At 39.0% G+C, this 19,149-nt stretch overlaps 1 protein-coding gene across 1 annotated transcript; it reads left to right on the top strand.

Moving 5' to 3' along the window:
* Positions 1-1,055: 1,055 nt before the first annotated feature.
* On the top strand, positions 1,056-17,373 carry CALM2 (calmodulin 2). Its single transcript, XM_035001619.1, has 6 exons — positions 1,056-1,170; positions 7,604-7,634; positions 15,030-15,173; positions 15,263-15,369; positions 15,833-15,968; positions 16,730-17,373. The coding sequence occupies exons 1-6, from the start codon at positions 1,168-1,170 to the stop codon at positions 16,756-16,758; spliced, it is 450 nt and encodes a 149-aa protein (XP_034857510.1). The 5' UTR covers positions 1,056-1,167; the 3' UTR covers positions 16,759-17,373.
* Positions 17,374-19,149: the final 1,776 nt, after the last annotated feature.

The following is a 19,149-nucleotide window of genomic DNA, read 5'->3' on the forward strand; positions in this document are numbered from 1 at the left end:
AACTCTTAAACATATTTTTTTAAATGTCCACTTAAATCTGAGAGGTTAGAGATCCAAAAGGGCAAATTTGTCCTGAGGGGAAGGTATATTACAGCGACCACTTGTTGGGTGCTTACCTTGTGCCAGATACTTTAACATTTTACATTAACTCTAATCTTTATATTATCCTAATCCTTACAATAACTTTTTCAGAGAAGTATTATTATTCCATTTTCTAAATGAGGCTAAAGATGAATGACTCATCCAAGGTCACACATCTTAAGAAAGTGCACCAACCAACCCAGGTCTGACTCCAAACCAGTGACTAATCCCACCGAATTTCGGATACCGTGGTTGCTGAGTGACTTTTCTGGGAAAGTACCCCTGGTAAGAAACGAGAATGGCAAGTATAAACGGAAGGCCCTTTCGGATTCGTCTCTCAGCTAAGCAACTGCATTTATCCTCACCTAGATTTTTATTGGTTTTGTGAGGGAGTAAAATGGAAAACGTGTGGCCTCCGCAAGGCCGAGAGGCTGAGCGCGGGGCCTTTCGGCGTCAATCTTTATCTGCCTAAGGTGTTTTCGCCTACCCCCGCACAAGGGGCGGGAAAGTGTATGAGTGTGGGAGGGAAGGATGGGTGGAGGAGGCAGATTCTCAGCCAAGCGCAAGAGAAGAGACTCTGCCGCCTGGCGCAGTTGCCAGGACAGCGCGGCCAGAGCAGCAACGGCAGAAGCCGCACCGCGTCCCGGCGGCGGCTGCGAGCCCGAGTGACGCATTGCAGGTACGAACCAGCCAATCAGAGGCCGGTTCAACGATCATCGGGCACGAATCGCCACAGTGATTCTCCTCCGCGCCGCAAAGTAGCGCCCCTCAGGCGCGACTCCCCTGGCCTTTAAACGGGCTCGCTGGGGAGTGAAACCCACTTACGTCATTCGTTCGCCTACTTTCCTTTATCTCTTGCCCCGTCGGCTAAATAACAGTGGATAAAGGAGTCCCGAGAAGAGTTAGAGAGGAGGGGGTTAGCCGGGACTCGTTTGCGATGTTCCGTTATCTGGCTTGCGGCGGAGGGATCTGGCGGAGGGAGGTGTTTATGAGGCGCTGGGGGCGGAGGGGGAGAATTAGTCCGAGTGGGGCGAGCGAGCCGAGTGGTTGTGTGGTCGCTTCTTGGAGACCGGTAGCGCTTGCAGCATGGTGAGTGCGTCGCGAAGCTGCCGGCGCTTGGCCTGAGGGGGGACGAGGCTGAAGCAAATTTGTTAAAGGGAACGCTGCTCGCCCACATCCTTTAGGAGTGGTCTTCGCCAGAGGGATGGTGCGAAAGAGACTGGGGGCACCGGGGCAGTTGCGTCGCAGGTGCTCCCCCATCGTCATTCTCCTCAGGGAGGAGTCCCCCAGTGTTTCGGGGGCCGGGAGCATTGCCTGTGAGGCGCTGAAGCTCCTCAGGGGTTTGGCTGGGTGAGGTTGATGGATCCGGGGTGGGGGGCAGCCCAGCACATGGTGGAGACGAGGGAGTGGAAGGGCGGGGGAGAGCGGGAGGGCAAAAGCCTCGGGTCGGGCATCTCGAAAGGTCAGTCCCGGGGCCGGATTCAAAAGCCCAACGGACGGTTAGTGCTGGCGCCAGGAAGCGCCTTTGTCCGCTTGCGGCCGCCATGCGCCGAGGGGGCGGGAGGTAGCGCGAAGCCCGGGGCGAGCGCCAGCGCCGCCGTTAGCCCGCATCCCCCGCGTGCCGGCTGGGGGGGGGGGGCGCGGGGGGCGCGCGAGCAGGCGCGGCGCGCTGTGTGGGCTGAGCCCGCGCGGGGCGGGGAGCAGCCGGGGGGGCGGGGCCAGGGCCGCCGCCCGCTCGGCTGGGCTCGCGCTCCAGCTGCTGCGCTGGCACCTGCAGGGCTGCGGAGGTCTCGGCGGCCCGCGAAGCTGCGGGGCTGGCTGGTTGGGAATGGGTGGGGGAGGGCGACTTCGGTAGTTTCCCATCCCCCTCCGGTGGCGCGAAGGAAGCTCGGTGGATCCTGATCTTTCCACTCGATTTGGGGTCCTGGGGCCTTCTTCCACCACCCAGGCTGGACTTTAAAAAAAAAAAAAATTAAGTGGCTTTGTCGTTGGAAGTTTGGCGCACCCTCAGAGTGCGCATCTTGTTTGAGAAAGTCGTCAGCTCCAGCTTGGGTCTGAAAGGCTTTTTCTAGTCACCTACCGAAGGCAAGCTTTGGGGTGACTGACGTTCTGTTGTGAAAGTCGCTTTTATCCTGCCGTAACATTTGAAAAGGGCCAGTGTCTCTCTCCTATTCTTAAGTACTCACGTGCACTCCTAATGTTAACCATCATCACAGCATTGCCCCTGCTCCAACTCCCTTGAAAATGAGTCGTATTTCCGTACAGAAAATGCCAGACCATGGTAACGTGCAGTTCAATTCTTTTATATAGTAATGGCTGTCAAGTACTGTAGTGATAGAAAAGTATACCGGGGACAGAGGGAGCAGGGAATTTTAAAAAGCATTTTCCTGTCACTTGAGACCGGAACCCCTGTTTTTTTCCTGTTAAAAAAAAAAAAATCTAATGAGGGCGGTAATTTGCAATACCTACTTGGTGTTTTCGTCTGCCAAGTGGTAACAGCGATGGGTGTGTCCAGAAGGCAAGGTGACATCTTAAACAGGAGTTGGGAATCCTTGCCAACTGAAACCTCCAGCCTGTATGGGTGTGGGGAGAGGAATTCACCTTGGATAAAACTAGTGTTCATTTAAGTTTGATGCACTCGTTCTATTTTGATATTTTAAATTATTTTATTCTGAATTTGCACATACTAGTTGAATTTTTTACTTTTAGATGAAACAAGGTGTACATTATATGCATGTAATCAAGGTTCTGAATTGCGCAGTAAATTTTTAAAAACTTAAATGAATGGTAAAATTTTTACCTAATCAGTCTGATACTTGAGTCAGGAACTTGGATAGATTTTCTTAGTGATGCATACAGTTTGTATTTACACTTACATGGTCCTGTGCCAGTGATGATAAGCTTTTGTAGTTACTGTTTACATCATTGTTGCTTTGGGGGTTTTCAGTTAGTTTGTTCAATTTGACAGTCATTGTTACATAAAATTAACATGGAAGTTGTCCTAAGGTAACTTCATAATTATAAGACCTGGAGATTTAAAATTAGGACTCTGTCAGGTTTAAAGAATAAGAGTTTGTGTGGAAGGGGAATAAGATTGCTCACATAGCTCTTGGGTTTACATGTAGTGTTTATGCGTGCATTGAAAGAGCCAGGGATTGCTTTAAGAGGACTTGGGGCCCAGGTGATAAGAGATATGAAGAGGTAGGAAGTTTTGTGCTTGTCTGAATAATCATTATTGTATCTCAAATTGCAAGTAGATCAGTGTGTGTTACACTGAAGAACTTCGCTATGGCCCTATTAAAAATATATAGAAAGTTCTAGATTTAGGTACAATGATCAAAGTAGGCCTTTAGTGAAAGTCCTTATTTCTGTGAAATAATTTGTCCATTATAATGGTTTCTCTTTTGGTCTAAGATGCTATATAGTAAGTGCTGTTCTGTAGAATTAAGGTAACTGTTAATTCTGAAATAATTTAAAGACTGCTTTTAATATAGGTAAAACAAATATCCTGACTTCTGAAATTGTGAAAAAATTTTTACTTAATGCTTTGTAGTATCTAAATAGAACTTGGAATAAAGACGAATGATTGAAAGCTAGAAGTTTGTGTTCCATTTTAAACCTGTGGATTCATACATTTATTCAGATAAGAATTTTGGATTATTTTTAAACTGCCATTCACTAGATAAACTCCAGGAGTATCCATATATACTTTGAATGCCGTTTAGGAAATGTTTGATAGGTACATAATGCATTCACTTTTCAGGTCACACATTAGTCTAGATTAATGTTTCTCAGTGTTTACAAATCTTCAAAATGCAGATTCTAGTTCAGTAGGTCTGGTGTGGAATCTGGGAGTATACTAATGCCCGGAAGCTTTCTCTGGAGTGATGAACAGGAGGAGGAATTCTATCAATTGTTGTAGAAATAAAGGAGTAAGAACAGTCATCTCTGTAGTGGATTATTATTTACTGAGATAAACACACATGTTAATGAGCTTGAGTTTTCCCAAAAGGATAATTCTTCTAGTTCTAAAAAAATGGCACTCTCCATAGACAGAAATAAGAACCAAATTTATTTGCATGTAGTTGGAAAAGGCTTACAAATTAGAGTGCTAGGGAATGGTGTGTTTTTGTTTTTAGTAGGCCTTAATCTGAATGTTGCTGGTAAAGTTTATTTTAAAACCCTGAACTCTGGATTAGTAGTAAATAGAAAAACTTCAAGTTTCTTGAAACATTGCAACAAAATCGAGGAGCATTTTTAAGGCTGTGTGAGTAACTTAGCATTCTGTTTGATAGTTCATTCCTTGAAGTTCTTTTGTGAATTTTTTTATTTTGGGGGAGGTGGGGGAGGGGCAAAGGGAGAGAGAATCTTAAGCAGTCTCCATGCCCAGTGGGGAGGCGGGGCTTGATCACAACCCTGAGATCGTGACCTGAGCTGAAATCAAGAGTCATCGCTTAACTGACTGGGCTACCCAGGCACCCCTCCTTTGTGAATTTTTCTAAGACTGTGTCTGCCTAGAGTTGGAGAGCTGGACGAGATGGTGTGGGGCCATTACATTTGGACTTTCCAAGCAAAATCGGATAATTTTAAAGTTTTGTTTTATAGCTAGCATCCTTTTCTTCCTTCCTTCCTTCTTAGCTTTAATATAAATGCACTTTCCCAAAATCCACCCCTACCTCCCTGTTGAGAGAACAACACTGTTTCCTTTCCTGGGCATAGCAATCATTCCTTCAGCTTTCACAATACTGTGCCTTTCCATACATTCAGCTTAACTAAGTCTTTAGTCCTAAACTGATTTTCACCTGCCACATCTGTCCCTGGGCTGCACCTCGTGCTTGCAGTTTATGGAAATGTATTTTCTCAGCTTAAATCAAAGATAACATGAACAATGGTAGGTTTGCTGTTTTTTTTTTTTTTTTAAAGATGGCTAATAAATACTTATTCATGATGTTTAATTTTATATTCTGATATCTAGGAAAGACACTAGACAATGTTATGCAACGCTTAGTTGTAAATGAATGGGAAGGGTAAATTAAATAAATTTCCATGTAGCAGTAATACGTTTTAAACTTTTTTTTTTTTAAAGATTTTATTTATTTATTTGACAGAGACATAGTGAGAGTAGGAACACAAGCAGGGGGAGTGGGAGAGGGAGAAGCAGGCTTCCCACGGAGCAGGGAGCCCGATGTGGGACTCGATCCCAGGACCCTGGGATCATGACCTGAGCCGAAGGCAGATGCTTAACAACTGAGCCACCCAGGCGCCCAATACATTTTAAACTTAATAACTTCCTAGAAAGGCTAAGTTTAAAATAGGCATCTCCATATTATATGACAAGAAAAGCACACATGTGCATATGTATATTTTGGTCCCCATAAGTATTTCTTAAGAATTGATCTGGTATACAGATGACTAGGATAAAAGACAAAGTATACCAGGAAGAAAATAAACTTCAAAATGCCTGCATATAATAACAGTCTCTATGAGGGCTTTAATGTGGGCCCTGCTAGTCTCTGAAGCAAGAGGTGATGATGCCATGCATGTTTGCTGTGTGGAAGTTGAACTAGTCAGGTTCATATTTAACATTACAGATTCTTTGATTAGTTAATATATATAAAATAATTATCACTGAACTCTTTGGGTTGGCCCTTTACATAGCTTCTCACTCTGTGCAATAACCTTGTAAGGTAGGTATTAATATTGTACGACTGAAATTGACTGAGCAGTTGAGTAACCTGTCCAAGGTCACATGGCTCTTTAAGTGGCAGAGCTAGGATACTAGTATGTCCAGCATTGATTCAAAACACTAAGCTTTTTTTCCCCACTCTGCCATGTTGCCCTTTTTTCAGAAATGATAGAAGTCCTTCAAAATGGAATCAGAGTAGAAGTAAATCCTTTATAGCCTCTAACAAAGTAATATGGAGTCAGTGGATTTACCGGGTTTTGAATCTTACTCCTTAGGGAAAACAGAGGATGACTGATTTTATATCAGATGGAGGATTGGGATTTGGAAGGATAAAAGTTGATCCTTTTTTTTTTTTTTTTTTAACTCCTGCATTTGAACTTAATTATTGCCTCTTCAATTTTAAGTTACGAGGCTTTTTGCTTTTTTTCTTTTCTAAAATAGAAACAAGTTGAGTTTGCATCGAGGTCAAATCAAAATTGTTGAGCAGGGAGAGAAACTTACGCTTTCTGGGTTCCTCCCCAAATTTTCTCATGCTGTCCCCTAGAGAAATATTATGCTATTATTTTTCATTAAGGTGTTCTTTAAAAAGAATGAAACCAGGCAGTGTTTATTCTTTCATACTGATAAATGGATTAATCACAGAATGCTTGATTCCATATAGGTAGGAATATTAGAAGGTTGGGTCTGATTAGTGGTAGTACCACATAAGCAGTTGCTTCATGGGTTTATGTACTGGTAAATGGTGAAATGTCCAAAGATGAAGGCCACATAAAGAAAAAGGAGCCTTGGTATTTTGCAGATATGTTTATTGTATATTATGGTACTCTGCATTTAAAACTTACAGGCAGTGAATACATCTAACACCTTTGTGTTTAATTCTGACTTCACTAGTTACTAATTTTGTACTCCTCCCTGAAATTTAACCTGAACCTCTTTCCCTATGTGTAAGATAGGGAAGGTTAGTGTGAAGATTGAATAAAAACAATATCTATAAAGGCCTTTAGCAAATGCCTGGCCTTTTTTTTTTTTTTTTAAAGCAAAAATAGTGACTCTTTGTATGCTAAAAACATCAAAAACCTTGGGCTCACATTGGGATTTCAAAAGTGAAGAGAAAATGAATGACTTGACTTAACATTTAGTAAATGATGTAGTTCAAATGTTGGGAATCCTGGATTCTTTGCATTTGCCTGGCAGGTGAGGAGAAGTAGTAAAAACTGGTAGCTTTCATGTTGCCCCAACCGGGACAGCTTGGATTTTTATCTTTATAATAGATGGGATTTTTGCGTAGTGTTTTGAGGTTTTTTGTTTGTTTTAGGTTTGGAAAATCATTTTCATGTCCAAATGATGTGTTTAACCATTTATAGAGGTAATTTTGAATGTAGTCCTTGGACATTTTTATTTATCAGAAGAGGTGAGCTTAAGTTTAGGTATCTTAACTTTGAGAAAGTTAACAGTGTTTTTGTTGGATTCTCTCTTTGCTTTAGAAGAATAACAACTTCCTTTAAATTTTTTAGTATGCCAAATTGCTTTTTTTTTTTTCAATTTGTGTGAAATTGAGACTTTCATATGTATTCTGAAATAATACTTGGGGTTTAGGTATTAATCTTGGTCAAGACTACTTAGTTTTGAAGATAAATCTATCTACTTAATATGCATTTTCTACCTTAAAACGTATTCATTTTCTATCTATGTTTGTTGCTCATACTAAGGAGTGTTATACTAAATGTAGTTTATGGTACAAGGTGAACGCTGAAAGTTTTGAAACTTGGTTCTTTAACTTAACTGCTGATCTACATACTCTGAAGTCACTTACCTATCTCTGTGATCTCTTTATAGGCTGACCAACTGACTGAAGAGCAGATTGCAGGTAAGAAATACTTTGCTAAACGGTACCCACTGGATTTTATTATAAATTGAACAGCCAACCTCAAACTAAGATACCTTTATGAAAGAATTGACTTTGATCTATGTAGTAGATAGTAACAGACGGTATAATACAATACAGTGATTGAACCTGCTTGGCAAATGAGAAGGTACGCTTGCCTGTGAGAGATGTATGGGGGCTAACTAATGAAAGGCAAGTTTTTAGGCTATGTGGCGGCGTACTTTGGAACTTGGTGGTGGTGGTCTTTGTTTTTCTTGAAGATTATCTTTAAAACATGAATTCTGGGCAGTTCTTTTTTTTTTTTTTTTTTAAAGATTTTATTTTTATTTATTTGAGAGAGAGAGAATGAGAGACAGAGAGCATGAGAGGGAGGAGGGTCAGAGGGAGAAGCAGACTCCCTGCCAAGCAGGGAGCCCGATGCGGGACTCGATCCTGGGACTCTAGGATCATGACCTGAGCCGAAGGCAGTCGCTTAACCAACTGAGCCACCCAGGCGCCCCAGTTCTTTTTTTTTTTTAAAGATTTTATTTATTTGACAGAGAGAGACACAGCGAGAGAGGGAACACAAGCAGGGGGAGTGGGAGAGGGAGAAGCAGGCTTCCTGCCAAGCTGGGAGCCTGATGTGGGGCTCAATCCCAGGACCCCAGGATCATGACCTGAGCTGAAGGCAGACGCTTAACGACTGAGCCACCCAGGCGCCCCATCTGGGCAGTTTTTAACACTGCAACTCCAAATTACTCTTCATAAGAAAAAAAGAGCCAGGTAGTAAGTAATAGGTAACTTGAAATGTTGAATCAGAAAGGAACATTGAATTTACCCCAGTTTAAAGTAGCTAATATTTTAACCTTAGAATTGCATGTAGAATCAGTCAGGAATAACCATTATGTCTAGAGAAAAACTTAGATCCAAAAGTTACCATTCTATTTTCTAAATGTGTAGTAAGTTGAATTTTGTCTTAAGGAACAGTAATAACAGCTGTTGAAATGAGCTTTTTAAATCTTGTCTCCTTTGGTATGTCATAGAAATATGTGAAATTGTTATGTAAAACTTGATGTCATGTTGTCTTTATGCTATAACATTAAACATTGGTACTTTTGATTTTATTCTAACACTTTGAGGTGGCTGGTTAACTTCAAAATGTTGGGGAAACCTGGGGCGCCTCGGTGGCTCAGTCATGTAAGCGTCTGCCTTCGGCTCAGGTCATGATCCCAGAGTTCTGGGATCAAGCCCTGCATCGGGCTCCCTGCTCAGCGGGAAGCCTGCTTCTCCCTCTCACACTCCCCCTGCTTGTGTTCCCTCTCTTGCTGTGTCTCTCTCTGTCAAATAAATAAAATCTTAAAAAAAAAAAAATGTTGGGGAAACCTGCTAAAGGATTTTTTTTCTTTTTTAGTTCATTGTAGTGTTGAAATGCTTTTCAAACTCTTCCTTTACTCTCTTTAGGCTTTTATTAACACAAGCATCAAGCAGTTTTAACTACCATAGTTTTCCTGGCAGGCAAGAAGTTTGAAGTGTTCAAAAGCACTAAAGCTCTTTTTTTTTTTTTTTTTTTAATGCTAGAGAAAACTGAGAAGCCCAGTTGGAACTCAGCTATATATAGCCCATTTAAAGTAAGCCCCCCTCTCCACATAAACAAATTTGGGGGACCCAGAAATCACTAATCTCAGATATTCATCACAAATACTACTTGATAGGACTATATGAAGTAGGAAGCTATTAACATGAAGGACCAAATGTAAGCAGGTTTTATTTTTATTTACTGTGCGAATTTGACTTAAATCTGGGATTTGCTTTCTAGGATTGATAAATTGCATGTATTGAGTGTTGAAGTAATCAAGCAGAGCTTGGAACTAGTTTCTTTGTTCATTTATACTATTTTAAATGTATCCATGAAATATAAATTATTCTAAAACAGTTTTGTTTTGTTTTTTAAATAATGTATCCTTAGGAAGTGACAGGCTAATTCATATATCCAGCCTTAAACTCTTAACTTCTCTAATACATTTGGCCTTCCTCTCTACCTTTAATTTCTTGGTATTCCCAGTCAGGTAGTTGTCCCTGCTGTACACAGCACAGCATTTTCACTTTAAGGTAGAAAATGTATTATTTAAGGTATCTATCACATAGTTGATGCTCATACTGATCCCAAACACACATACAACTATTAAAACTGTGTGTCTTTTAAATACAAGAGGATCAGTCTTCAAAGACTGATAGCATTTTCATAAAGAATACTAGTAGTAGTTCACTGGAACATTTACTTTAAGATAAATTTGGTCTTTTTGTTGGCTTTCATTATATAATTAAATTTCCAGTGGGGATGGGAGAAAATCTATTCTAGATTCTCTCCCTATCCTGTGTTTTCTTAGGCTTTTAAAACCAGTCCTTGTACCCCAGGTTTTAGTGAACCTTTAAAGGAGTCAAAGCTTTTATACTGTTAAAGTAAAACCCTGTGAGATTGGGGACCTTTTTGTTGCCTCTTGTATCCCCTGTGACTCCCACATAGTTAAGCACTCAAGAATGGATACACTTCTTTTCAGAGGTGTGTGACAACAAAAAATGTTCCAGAATACTACCTACCCTATCCTAAGAATTATTCTGCCTCCTTCCGAAATCCCTTCCTTCTAAATTTGATTATGTTTCAATGTCCACCTTTGAAGGGGAAACAAATTATTTTCTTTATCCTGATAAATTGTAATTGGTGGTAATCAGTAACATCTTAGAGTCTTTACCAAAAAAAGTTTACAAACTCCGTGCGTAAATCAACATTGAATATACTAAGGTTCTTTTTAAGCTATTTTAACTTTATATGATAACCATTACTACTTCAGATTTGTTTAGAAAGTCTTTTTTTTTTTTTTTTTAAGATTTTATTTATTTATTCATGAGAGACAGAGAGAGAGAGGCAGAGGGAGAAGCAGGCTCCCAAGGAGCAGGGAGCCCGATGCGGGACTCGATCCCAGGACTCTGGGATCATGACCTGAGCCGAAGGCAGACGCTTAACCATCTGAGCCACCCAGGCGCCCCATTGTTTAGAAAGTCTTCTAACAGCAAATAGAAAAAGCATGTTTAGATGAAGTTACTAGAATTGTTTACATTACCTAGTCTTAAAGAGCAATCCAAAAGTGTTCATTGTGACATCACTAACTAGTTAATTTTGTTGATGATTCTGCCATGATGTCATTAGTTGTTGGCATTTGACACTTCAGGGACTAATAGGAAAATCCTACAAGAATTTTTCTTTTTTAAAGGTCAGTGTAGGGGTAAAACTTAATTTGATGAAAGATAGTAAGCTTATTCAGTTTATATAGTGCCAACAAAAGTCTGATACAAGCCCTTTAAGAGATTATTAAGTTCAGAATTTTCTAAATAAATGGAAGTTGGTAAATAGGCACTTGATTCAAGTCATTCCTGGGAATTACAGTTTAGAATGGCATGCTTCTATACATAAAGATTATACTAGTTATGAAGTAAGGTAGTGAGCTGTAAGGGCAGGTGAATTTAAATGGTACTTTTGAGTTTATTTTTATTTCAAGGAGTTTTACAGGTATTTCTGGCTCGAGTGTAAAAATACAAATAAAAATTGGGAATAAATCTTGCCATTTGTTCCTTTCTTGTATCCATAAACTGGTAGTTATAGCATAGATATGGTCTTATTTTCTGTTTTTCACTTACTCCAGCAAGCATTTTATTTTATTTTATTTTTAAGATTTTATGTATTTGACAGAGACACAGCGAGAGAAGGAACACAAGCAGGGGGAGTAGGAGAGGGAGAGGGAGAAGCAGGCTTCCCGCCAAGCAGGGAGTCCAATGCAAGGCTCGATCCCTGGGCAGACACTTAATGACTGAGCCACCCAGGTGCCCCTCCAGCAAGCATTTTAAAATTAATGTACTTTAGGGGCACCTGGGTAGCTCAGTGGGTTAAGCATCCGACTCTTGATTTCAGCTCAGGTCTTAATCTCTCAGGGTTGAGTTCAAGCCCTGCGTGGGGCCCCATGCTGGATGTGGAGCCTGTTTTTAAAAAAAGTTAATATACTTTAAAACTCCTTGAAAATAAGAACACACACATACAAACTTACTATACATCTTAATAATTAAGTCATACAGTAAAATGATTATAGTTAGTTACACATTGGAAGCCTTTGCACGTAATGATAGTGTTAATATCTGTAGCTAAGTATTATAGCAGCAAATGTAATGTAAATAAAATCCTGTTTCTAAGCTTTAATTTTCTTGTAGCCTAAGTTATTAGGTGATAAATGCCATGTGTTCAAACCCTAATAGTTTATGCATTTCTAGACAGTATTTCTACATCCTGTTAAAAAAAAAAACAAAAAACCCTGAGTAAAATGGAAATGTCTTCGTCACATTCTGTTTGTGGGATTTATTTATCTATTTTTGTCATTGAGTCAATCTAGTTAGTCTACTGTAGGCTAATTTCATAAAATCAGTTTGCTACTAAGCTTGTGATACCAGGGGAGTTCTCTGAAAACAATTTCAAATGGAACGGAACTATGTTAATACTGAATGTAGTAAACTGCCAACTAGTCAGTGATAACCTGGTCTAAAAGGTAAGTAAGTAGTTAATAGATTTTAAACAGAAGAAAGTAATGTGGTAATCTAAAAAGGTAATATGACCCGGGTAGTTGTGTGGGTAATTTTAAATAAAGAACCCAGTTAGAAGGCTATTGTAATAGTCTAGGCAAAAGATGACGGGGCGTGAAACAAGATACTGCTTGTAGAGATGAAAAAAGAATCAGGCAATATTGACATGGGAGAATTCAAAAGGACTTGTTGACAGATTTCACAAGGGGAGAGTTAAAGTGTCTTTTGCTTGCATTCCTAGGGTTGCTGGGGAATATAGAATTGATTTTCGTAAGTCTTGCTTGGGGTCAGCCCAGGGGACATGTCCTGTAGGAAGTCAGAAATAAAGGTACAGTAGCCCCTCCCATCTGTGGTGGGAAGGATACATTCTAAGACCCCAGTGGATGCCGGAAACCACTGACAGTACCAAATTCTGGTTTTTCTTATACACATATATGTATGATAGAGTTTAATTTATGAATTAGGTGCAGTAGGAGATGAACAACAATAACATAATTATAACAATATACTGTAATGTAAGTTATATGAGTGTGGTCTCTTATATACTGTACTCACCCTTTTTGTGATGATGTGAGATGGTAAAATGCCTATGTGATGAGATGAAGTGAGGTGAATGATGTAGGCATTGTGATGTAGTGTTAGGCTGCTATTGACCTGATGGTATGCCAGAAGGATCCTCTGCTTCCGGACTGCAGTTGACTATGGGTAACTGAAATGGCAGAAAGCGAAACTGTGGATAAGGGTGGGGAATTACTGCATTATGTTGAGAGAGATGAGCAGACTAAAGAAGCCTTCATTATGAGTAGGCATAGATGAGATGGTCAGAAAGAGGAAAGGGGATAAGAAAATTGGTTACATTTACGTGTGAGAGATAAATAGGAGCAAGAGCCTTTGGCAGTGTAAGGTAGGTAAACTGAGGTACTGTTGTGAAACCCAAGGGAAGTTTAGAGTTTCTCAGTGTAGTTTTGGATGCTGTAGGAAAACGAGATCATCTTTTTCTTGACACTTAACTACTTGCCAGATATAGTTCTAAGTGCTTTATGCTTACTAATTAATGAAGTTTATAAACTTAAGTAGATAGTTATTCCAGTTAACAAAAATGAGGAGGCTGAGGTGGAAAAGGTTTAGTAACTTAACTTGCCTAGGTTACATTACTAGTAAGTAGCAGAGCTGGGATTATTTAACCCAAGCAGTTGAGTTCCAAAGTCTGCTTTTAGTTTCTATGCTATATGGCCTCATGTACTTAAACACACTTGTTTGATTGGGCAACTAGGTCGTTACTGGTAAATTTGGCATTTTCAACTGATGAGTTGGAGCTGGAAGTAATTTTAATAGTGGATTGGTAGAAGAAAGGGATACGAGTAATGGTGCTTCCCAAGATTTGGGGAGAGATAAGGGCAGGCATGCAAGAAAAAACAGAAGGTTTGAATTTAGTTTTAAGCTAAGAGACATGATACGTGTTAATGGCGAATCAGTGGAAGAGTAGTTGAGTCCAGAGAAGAGATTATGATGGATTGAAACTGGGATGTATAAATTGGAGCAAGGATAGAAAGGCAGGGGGGAATAAATAGCCTTGGACGATATAAGAGGAAGCAAACTATTAAACATGTCAGGTATGTATTTTCAAATGCATAGAAACGTTGAGGGAACTTAGCCCTGTGAACTTTGGAACTGCCTTTGGATTTGCTTGCGAAGAGGGTCTGATAGCATTTAAAAAGTACCCTACCAGAAAATACTGCCTTTTTGTTATTAGTTCATTTATATGACCTTGCACTACCAAATTCAATCTCTGCTTTAGTTTATGAAATAAATGGGGAAGCCAGGTATTCTAGACTGTTGCTTCAACAGCTTTCCATGTAATCTAGTGGTGAGTTAAAAGGAACATAATTTCACAAGATGATTTTTAAGATGTTAGGTAATAATATTCTAAAGAAAGGTCTAAATTATCTTTGTTGTCAGTGATACAATACTTAGCTAAAACTGGCCATTCATATCTTGATCATCCCATTGTTAATATCATTATAGATTTTTGGTGCTAGTTCCTTATATCTCAGAAAAGGAAACTGGCCTATTGCATATTGTTCTGAAGTTTAGAGGGTTTGTTGTTGTTGTTCTTAAATTAGTAGGGTTTTTTTTTTAAGATTTTATTTATTTGCAAGAGAGTGAACAAGAGAGAGAGCTCGAGCAGAGGGAGAGGGAGAAGCAGACTCCCTGTTGAGTAGGGAGCCCAACATGGAGCTCAATCCCAGGACTCTGTTAATATGACCTGAGCTGAAGGCAGACCTGTAACCGACTGAGCCACCAGGTGCCCCTTAAATTAGTAGGTTTTAAGAGACTTAATTTTAACTTTCGAGGATTACTCTGAATATAATGCATATAGTTGTTATAGAAACACATGTTGGGTACCAGCAGTCTTATTTTTATATTCTGAGCTTTAATAGAAAATAGAGAAGCCACTCATTTGGGGCTTTGATTCTTTGCCTCCTTCAACCCAGAATAATTTTGACTTTTATCTGGTCTAGATATTGGAGTTTTTTGTAAGATTTTAGGTGAAAGAACTTGCTGATAGGTCAATATGAATATATATTGGTATGATTAGCTAAAGATGTTTGAAATATCACAAGATTTTCCCACCTAATTCTTGAGGAATCAAAAGCTGATTTCAGGTGTTAACCTCCATATATACCTTTGCTTTAAGAGTTAATACATGTCATTTAGGAGGTTACTTTTTATTGTTAACCTGTATGTTTGGATTGTGGTCTCTCTTTAAAACAGAATTCAAAGAAGCTTTTTCACTATTTGACAAGGATGGTGATGGAACTATAACAACGAAGGAATTGGGAACTGTAATGAGGTCTCTTGGGCAAAATCCCACAGAAGCAGAGTTACAGGACATGATTAATGAAGTAGATGCTGATGGTAAGTTTTTTTAAATTGGGGCTCTGGGGAGGGGGAATTAAAGGGGGACATTTAAATTCTTTAGTACTATTTCAACTAAACTATTTCAGGTAATGGCACAATTGACTTCCCGGAATTTCTGACAATGATGGCAAGAAAAATGAAAGACACAGACAGTGAAGAAGAAATTAGAGAAGCATTCCGTGTGTTTGATAAGGTAGGTGTTCACGGATTGGATTTGTTAAATTTTGAGGATGAATCTTGGCAAAGGAGGCATCACTGACTTTAGAACTAAGAAACAGATTTTATTTTATTTAAGATTTTATTTGAGAGAGCGCGAGCGCATGAGCAGTGGGGAGGGGCAGTGAGAGAAGCAGACTCCCCACTGAGCAGGGAGCCAGACCTGGGGCTCCATCCCAGGACCCTGGGATCATGACCTGAGCCGAAGGCAGACGCTTAACTGAGCCACCGAGGCGCCCAGAAACAGTGATTTTAATGTATGATACCCTGCTTTGTTCTCCGTGACAATTTATTGGTCTGCTATAGATTGGTTTTGGTTGGTATGTATTTCTAAAGTATATTTTTCTCCCTAATGTGAAGTTTAGTGTAAACTTACTAAACTTTCATTCCAACTCTGAGTCTCTAATTTTACTTAGGTATCTTACTAAATTTTTTTCTAGGATGGCAATGGCTATATTAGTGCAGCAGAGCTTCGCCATGTGATGACAAACCTGGGAGAGAAGTTAACAGATGAAGAGGTTGATGAAATGATCAGGGAAGCAGATATTGATGGTGATGGTCAAGTAAACTATGAAGGTAAATCTTTCACTACCTCATTCTGTGCGTTGATTTTAAGTTACAGGTATTTGTTGTATATCTCATAGGTCAAAATTAGTGACTCCTCCCCCCCCCCCCACTCCCCTCCCCGCGCCAAATGAAGATGCTAAAACAGTTTTTATATTTACAAACCTTTTCCTATTCAGAGTATTTTCTACAGACTAGGCAAAAATCACAATCACCTGACAACTTTTTAGAACTGTTTACTGTCGGGTTCTACCATATACGTAGAATCTCTTCATTTTAACAAAATTGCTGGACAATTTCATATGCACATTAAAGTTTGAGAAGCACTGTACTTGAGACTGTGCTAAAACAATCTTTTTATAATGATTGTGGAACAATTTGAAAAGCTTTAAACTTATTTCAGGATCCTCAAAGTGAAAGGTGATTTTCCTTCCTTCATTGGATGTATTATCCCTCTAATTAGCTTTAGTCTGAAACTGTTTACTTATGCTTCAATTCAAAATTATCATGTTATACTAAAGAGCAAAAATGCTTAAATAGCTTGTCTAAAGCATTAATTTGGTTTATTGATTAATAATCCTAAATAATTTTGGTTTATGAAGTTCCAGCCTTGACAAAGCTTGACAACTCTAGCCTAAACTAGCATTCCTTTGTACTGTAAATTTTTGAGGAAAGAAAGGGGAATTGGAGACTGCTCAGAGATTGAGTAATGTGATTGGTTTTGCCAGTCTTTTGCCATTGACGCAACTTTTTGTGTACTTCTTCTTTTTCAGAGTTTGTACAAATGATGACAGCAAAGTGAAGACATTGTACAGAATGTGTTAAATTTCTTGTACAAAATTGTTTATTTGCCTTTTCTTTGTTTGTAACTTATCTGTAAAAGGTTCCCCCTGCTGTCAAAAAATATGCATGTATAGTAATTAGGACTTCATTCCTCCATGTTTTCTTCCCTTATCTTACTGTCATTGTCCTGAAACCTTATTTTAGAAAATTGATCAAGTAACATGTTGCATGTGGCTTACTCTGGATATATCTAAGCCCTTCTGCACATCTAAACTTAGATGGAGTTGGTCAAATGAGGGAACATCTGGGTTATGCCTTTTTTTTTAAGTAGTTTTCTTTAGGAACTGTCAGCATGTTGTTGTTGAAGTGTGGAGTTGTAACTCTGCGTGGACTATGGACAGTCAACAATATGTACTTAAAAGTTGCACTATTGCAAAACGGGTGTATTATCCAGGTACTCGTACACTATTTTTTTGTACTGCTGGTCCTGTACCAGAAACATTTTCTTTTATTGTTACTTGCTTTTTAAACTTTGTTTAGCCACGTAAAGAAAATCTGCTTATGGCACAATTTGCCTCAAATCCATTCCAAGTTGTATATTTGTTTTCCAATAAAAAAATTACAATTTACCCAACTGTTGCTCTGAATCTGAGTCCTTTAATTAACTTGAGGTCGAACAATTCTGAGAATCATATATGGGGGTGGTTTTTACTTGGTGTAATTTAGATAAGTTTTTGTTGGTATTGTTGTTTTACTGCCTAGATTGTGTTTAGTTTTTAAATTATGATATACTTCCTTCAAAAAGTTTAAGTGGAAGATTAAAAAACCTTTTATAAGTGTACCTAGCATGGGAGCTGACATAATGTAGGTGTTTATTGTTTCCAGTCTTTTTTACATATTTTTCAACTTTGGCATATCCATTTGTCCATATTAACTTTAGCCAGGCAATGATTTTTAGAAATATTTCTGTTACAAACAATCCAAAGGAGGGGGGGTGTCATTATGTTCTTACTTCTGTTTGCTAAATGTTTTATTCATAGTGCTTTTTCCTTTTTCATAAAGCAAGGGAGAATTTTCAGTTGTTCTGCGTGTCCAGGACATGCTTTATAAAAAAAAGGTATCTTTAGGAGTGGATTGGCAGTAACTAAACCTTGTTTTAGTTTTTGCTTGCTTCTAAACCATTGCTTTCTCTATAATTTTAAGCTACTCAAAAAGTGCTTATCTGGTTTTTTTGTTTTGTAGCTACCTTTTAAATACTTAATGAAAGATTCCATAGCAAACGAGAGCCAAGATTAAAACATTAAGTATAATTGTTACCTGATTATTATAGCCACAAGGTTTATCTTCCCAGGGAGCAATCCATTTGGCAGGTTACTGCCCATCTTGGACTATTTTTAATACCATTGTTAATTCTACCAGAAAATAAAAAATTGGTTATTGAAGAACAAGAGAAATAGGGAAGTTACAGGCATTGATAGGGAATGATAGTTTTAAAGGGAAGTTACAGGCATTGATAATCCTAATGGGGTATTATATTATTACATATTAGGCAGGCAGTCAAATAGGAAGAACTTCATTACATGTAACTGTTAGTCAAAAGGAAGGCCAGCAAGATATTTGGTGGGAGAAGATAAATGTGTCTGGCTACTGAGGCACAATAGTCTGCAGTGTATTAAACATGGGCTTTGGAGTTTTATTTCAACAGTGCTCAGATCACTGCTGTGGATAAACTTAAAGAGGTCAATATTATCTTAAGCTTCAGTTATGTTACCTGCAAAATGGGTATGATTTACCAACTTGGCTTTTACAATAGTGAAGGTTAAAGCACTTAGCATAGTCCTTGGCATTTGCAATAAGTGTTCAGTTGATGTTACTATGCTGTTAGGCCAATTATGACTCTGTAATATAAGGGAATTTAGTCAAAGTTATCTTTACCACTTCGGTAGTTCTTCCGATTCCTACATTTTCAAGTTTAAGTTAAGGTGAAAGGGAGCACACTATTTTGGGGTGCTTTTGTACCTCACATTAATTGCTGATTTTTATATTCACAAAAGTCACAAAGTTGGCATTATTTTGATTTTATAGGAAATCGAAGGATACAGCAGGGTTTTTTTTTTTTTTTAAGATTTATTTTTGAGAGAGTGGGGTGGTTTGGGGAGGAGGGGCAGAAGGAGCTGGAGAGAGAAACTCAAGCAGAGTCCTTGCTGAGCATGGGATCATGAGATCACGACCTGAGCTGAAACCAAGAGTCAGATGCTTAACCGACTGCACCACACACAGGCACCCCTGAATTGTATAGAGCAGTTTTATATAATTTAACTGGTCATATTGGGCACATACTGAGCTAAATTCTTACCTCAATTCTACTTACTACAACAGTCTTTTTTAATTTATTTTTTTAAAAATTTTT

This window comes from Mirounga leonina, unplaced genomic scaffold (assembly GCF_011800145.1).
Source record: "Mirounga leonina isolate KUSES-001 unplaced genomic scaffold, KU_Mleo_1.0 Mir_125, whole genome shotgun sequence".
Classification (NCBI taxonomy): Eukaryota; Metazoa; Chordata; class Mammalia; order Carnivora; family Phocidae; genus Mirounga; species Mirounga leonina.